The 3,973-nt window shown below is 39.4% G+C and overlaps 1 protein-coding gene across 1 annotated transcript; it reads right to left on the bottom strand.

Moving 5' to 3' along the window:
• Positions 1-2,631: 2,631 nt before the first annotated feature.
• On the bottom strand, positions 2,632-3,973 carry LOC121990391 (NAC domain-containing protein 92-like). The gene is made up of 3 exons (XM_042544529.1): positions 3,726-3,973; positions 3,355-3,611; positions 2,632-3,274 (listed from the first exon to the last, which is right to left on the bottom strand). The coding sequence occupies exons 1-3, from the start codon at positions 3,877-3,879 to the stop codon at positions 2,777-2,779; spliced, it is 909 nt and encodes a 302-aa protein (XP_042400463.1). The 5' UTR covers positions 3,880-3,973; the 3' UTR covers positions 2,632-2,776.

Consider the following 3,973-nt stretch of genomic DNA (forward strand, 5'->3'; position numbering starts at 1 on the left):
CCTCCTCAAACTCTTTGGGGCCCTCTTGATCCACATGGTGAAGTAGCTCCACACATAACTGTGCATATGAGATTCACCCCATATATAGTCTACTTCCACCTTGGGATACTTCGGCAATGAACACATCAAAATCCAAATCCTATAATTGTCTAGAACTGAAAACTCTTCTTGCTCAAGTTTCCAAAACAATCAATCATGCCTTTCAATGTGTCTGTTAACTCCATAAACTGGGTTATATTGAATCTCCTGAATTTCCTCCCTCAGCTAGTTCCGTCGCACTTCACGATGAATCAAGTTGATAATAGTCCGTGTCATCTATAAATTAAATAAGTCAATACAAAATTGGCTTAATTCAATTTATACAGACATAGAACTAATATTATTAATCAAAAAAAAATTTCTTGCTTTTCAGTAGTCTAAGTCAACTGACACATTAGACTGGTTGATTAGGAAACTAGATCTTGAACTTAGTCCATTGTTCTCATTAGAACTAATCTAATTGGATAGAGATTTCTTACCTATGTTATGTTATTATTTAATTTAAACCTATTTAAGTCAATCTCAGACTTATTGATCAAACTCAGGTCCATTTGATCAACCTAATGCTCATTGTATTAGTTTGACCCATTAGAACAAATATAATCCTTGTTTTTAATTAAATCTGACCTAATAGAATAAATCTGGTCATTTGATCATATTTGGTCCAAGCCCAATAATTAACCCAAATTGATTCTGGTTTGGATTAAACTGGTATGTTTAAACCAACTAATGGTTTGAACTAAATCGGGACCTATTTTGAACTAGAATTGTCTGATTAAACCAACATCGTCAATCTGGTTCAGTGAACCAAATCCAATTTAAGTCTGACCAAAAAGTTTAAACTCATCCCAATTTGATTAGCTGAGACCTATTTCATCAAACCGATCCATTTTATTCAATCCAAAAGTCAAACTGGATTCATTTAGACCAAACAATGGTTAGACCAACTAATGGTTTGAACCAAACTCGATCCGGTTCAAGTGAACTGAACCCATTATTACCCATGATCAAATTTGGCCCAATCATGCTTTGAACCCAAGCCCAAAACCTAATTAATTGAAACATTATTGTATAAAGTTCAATTTCAATTAATTGAACCTTATTTCCAATTAATTGTAACATGTATTAATTAACAAAAACTAATGTTTTTTTCCTTACATGTGTTACCTTCGTTCATAAAAGAAATGCTAACAATCATTTGTTTTTGTTTACATGTAGGCATAGAAAAAAAACGTTAGCATTCTTTTCATTTTTTTTACTTACGCTAAACCTCACCCACCCCTTTTTGTTTTTCTCCGTCGCCATCACCTCCATTTCACTTGCTGGCCCATAATCGAAGAATTAACCCCCTAATCATACACGGATCAGAAACCGAGACAAACTCTGTGGGTATATGTTGTTGGGCTTGGGGTTCAACGATGATGACAGGTCGTAATACATTTGCAATCTTGCCTTTTGATGGTAGCTCTGTCAACGATTTCTTTGGGGAAGAACATGTATATACCATTCGAACAAATCTAAATGTATATTTGCACAGATCTCTTGGCTTATCATTTAGGCTTTTCAATTTAACAGATCTACGTGTATACTGCATACATGCACAAATCTATATTTGTGATTTTTATGCTTTCACGATAACAGATCATATAACAAGCAAAAAGATCCATCATGCATTCTTAGAACTAAGGCAATGCTCTGATACCATTGTTGATAGTTCTAAAGTATGAAAAATACATAAATATAAAAATCGTAAAACTCACAGTGATCTCCCATAATAGTTCTTGATATTCCCTTTTTGTATAAAATGAAAAACTCATAGTGATGCTCAGAGAAGGAGATCGGAGAAGATATCGAAGAATAACTTGCCGTCGGAAGAACGATCACGAACAAATCGAAAAACTCTTTAAGATTCCACGAGCCAAATCTCTCTTTAATGGATATTCTCCTCTTACAATCTTGTGCACACGGACAAACTTTGCACAGAGACCTTTCACGTATGAGACAAACCCTTTCTCTCTAACTTTGCACAAACTTCGCACATAGCAAGCCCCTGCAAGCCCCCCTTTTCTTCTTTGCTTGGACGTATATATATTAGAGGTAGATGACTCTTCCTCTCTCTCTCTATTAATGGAGGAATTGAATGAGTTAGAAAATGAAGGGGAAAGGATGTCTTTTCATCTTCTTAACTCCAACATCATGTCCCTTCATCCTCTTCACTAGCGATTTTCGAAGAGCACACATATTAAATCATTCGTTGATCGATGATTTGACTATCTAAGATATTTGGCAAAAAAGCAGCTATGAATTCTTTCTTTCAATATCTCATTGAACTTATCCTAAAAGTAGGCCTTATAGAGGGAGTCATGCCTGCCATTAACAAAGATGAAATGTCCTTGGTGGATGTGGAATTCTTGGCATTTTTTGATGCGAGATCAATGCTTCCTTAACTATCCTGTTGGTTGACGCATCTGTAGGTTTGAGATCATATGGAACTGGTTGTGTGCATACCAAATCTAAAGAATTTGCATGGTCCAACTTCATTTCACATATTCATGGTCATATGAACACTTAATTTCTTCAATCAAACTCATTTCCATGTATAAAGTTTCTTGTATATATTTGTGTTTTTTGTACATTAGTTTCAATCTGCAGCCTGATGAAATAACAGTATTCGTGGCCATGACCTTCGTCACGCACCTCGTAAGAAACACTAAAACTAACTCAAACAGAATGCTTCTCAGTAGCCCCTCCAATTAACTGGTTCCTGATTGAACAGCTGTGCTTGTTGTCCTGCACAATCCACGCCCTTCGAAGAGGAAGAAGCAGCCCCTTGCGCCATAAACTGTGTCAAACTTGCTCTATTAGTCGCTTGATCTTGACCGCCGGCGAGCGCCAGAGCCTTCAGAATTGCCGGGTTTTGTGCGCCAAACAAAGCCGTCGCCCATGGAACTGAAGCCAGCTGGCCGTTCATCCAATTCATTTGCATGTTCACGTCGAAGTACTTGACGTTGCTGCTACTGTCAGTGTACATGCCTTCGTTGATCTGCGCGGCGTTGTAGCCCGAATTAGAATTGTGAATCAGATTGTTGAACGCTGAGACGTCGATCTCGCCGAGCTCGCTTAGCGACCCGGTATTGCAAGGCGACTCCAGCAGCGCAGGCATCGTAGGAGAATCTAGGTGAGTCTTCTTCTCCGTCGAGCTCTTCTGGAACACCCTGCACACCACCCATTCCTCCTGTACATCGAACACACGGTTAATTATGTATATCAAAATTAAAGCCTTAATTAGTTGAAGATTTCACGAACAAGATTAACCTTAGTGGGGAAGTTGGTGTGGAGCCTGTACTCGTGCATCACCCAGCAAGTCTTCTCGCCCTTGGGAGCCCTGCCCTTGTAGAACACCAAGGTCTTCTTCAACCCCACCAACACCCCGCAGTGGAAGATCTCCTTATCTTTTCCGGTCGTCTTCCAGTAGCCGTACTCCGTCGCACGGTTCGTTCGCAGCCCAGTCGGGTACTTCCGGTCCTTCATGCTGAAGAAGTACCACTCCCTCTCCCCCATACTCGCCTTCCCTGCATTTGCACCAATTGATCCGTAAATACTCAAATAATTAACTAAATTAGAGCATTCATTATATTGAAGGGTTGATCAGAAGCAAAAGTAATTTTTTTTTAAAAAAAAATTACCCGGAAGGTCCCATGGCTCGCACTTGTTGAAGTCGACGTCGGCAATGGCCCTGGTGGTGAAGCCCAACTCTGTCACCTTCCTGGTGAGATAATAAGCGATGAGCTCCTCATCAGTGGGGTGGAATCTAAACCCGGGAGGAAGCTTCTCATCCATGGATCTTTATCAAGGTTTGGAGCGGCACAAGCATGCAGATTTAGGCTTCTAGCTCTGTTTCCTTCCTCAATATTTGAGCAGCAAGCCAAAATCC

Source organism: Zingiber officinale, chromosome 6B (genome assembly GCF_018446385.1).
Source record: "Zingiber officinale cultivar Zhangliang chromosome 6B, Zo_v1.1, whole genome shotgun sequence".
Lineage (NCBI taxonomy): Eukaryota > Viridiplantae > Streptophyta > Magnoliopsida > Zingiberales > Zingiberaceae > Zingiber > Zingiber officinale.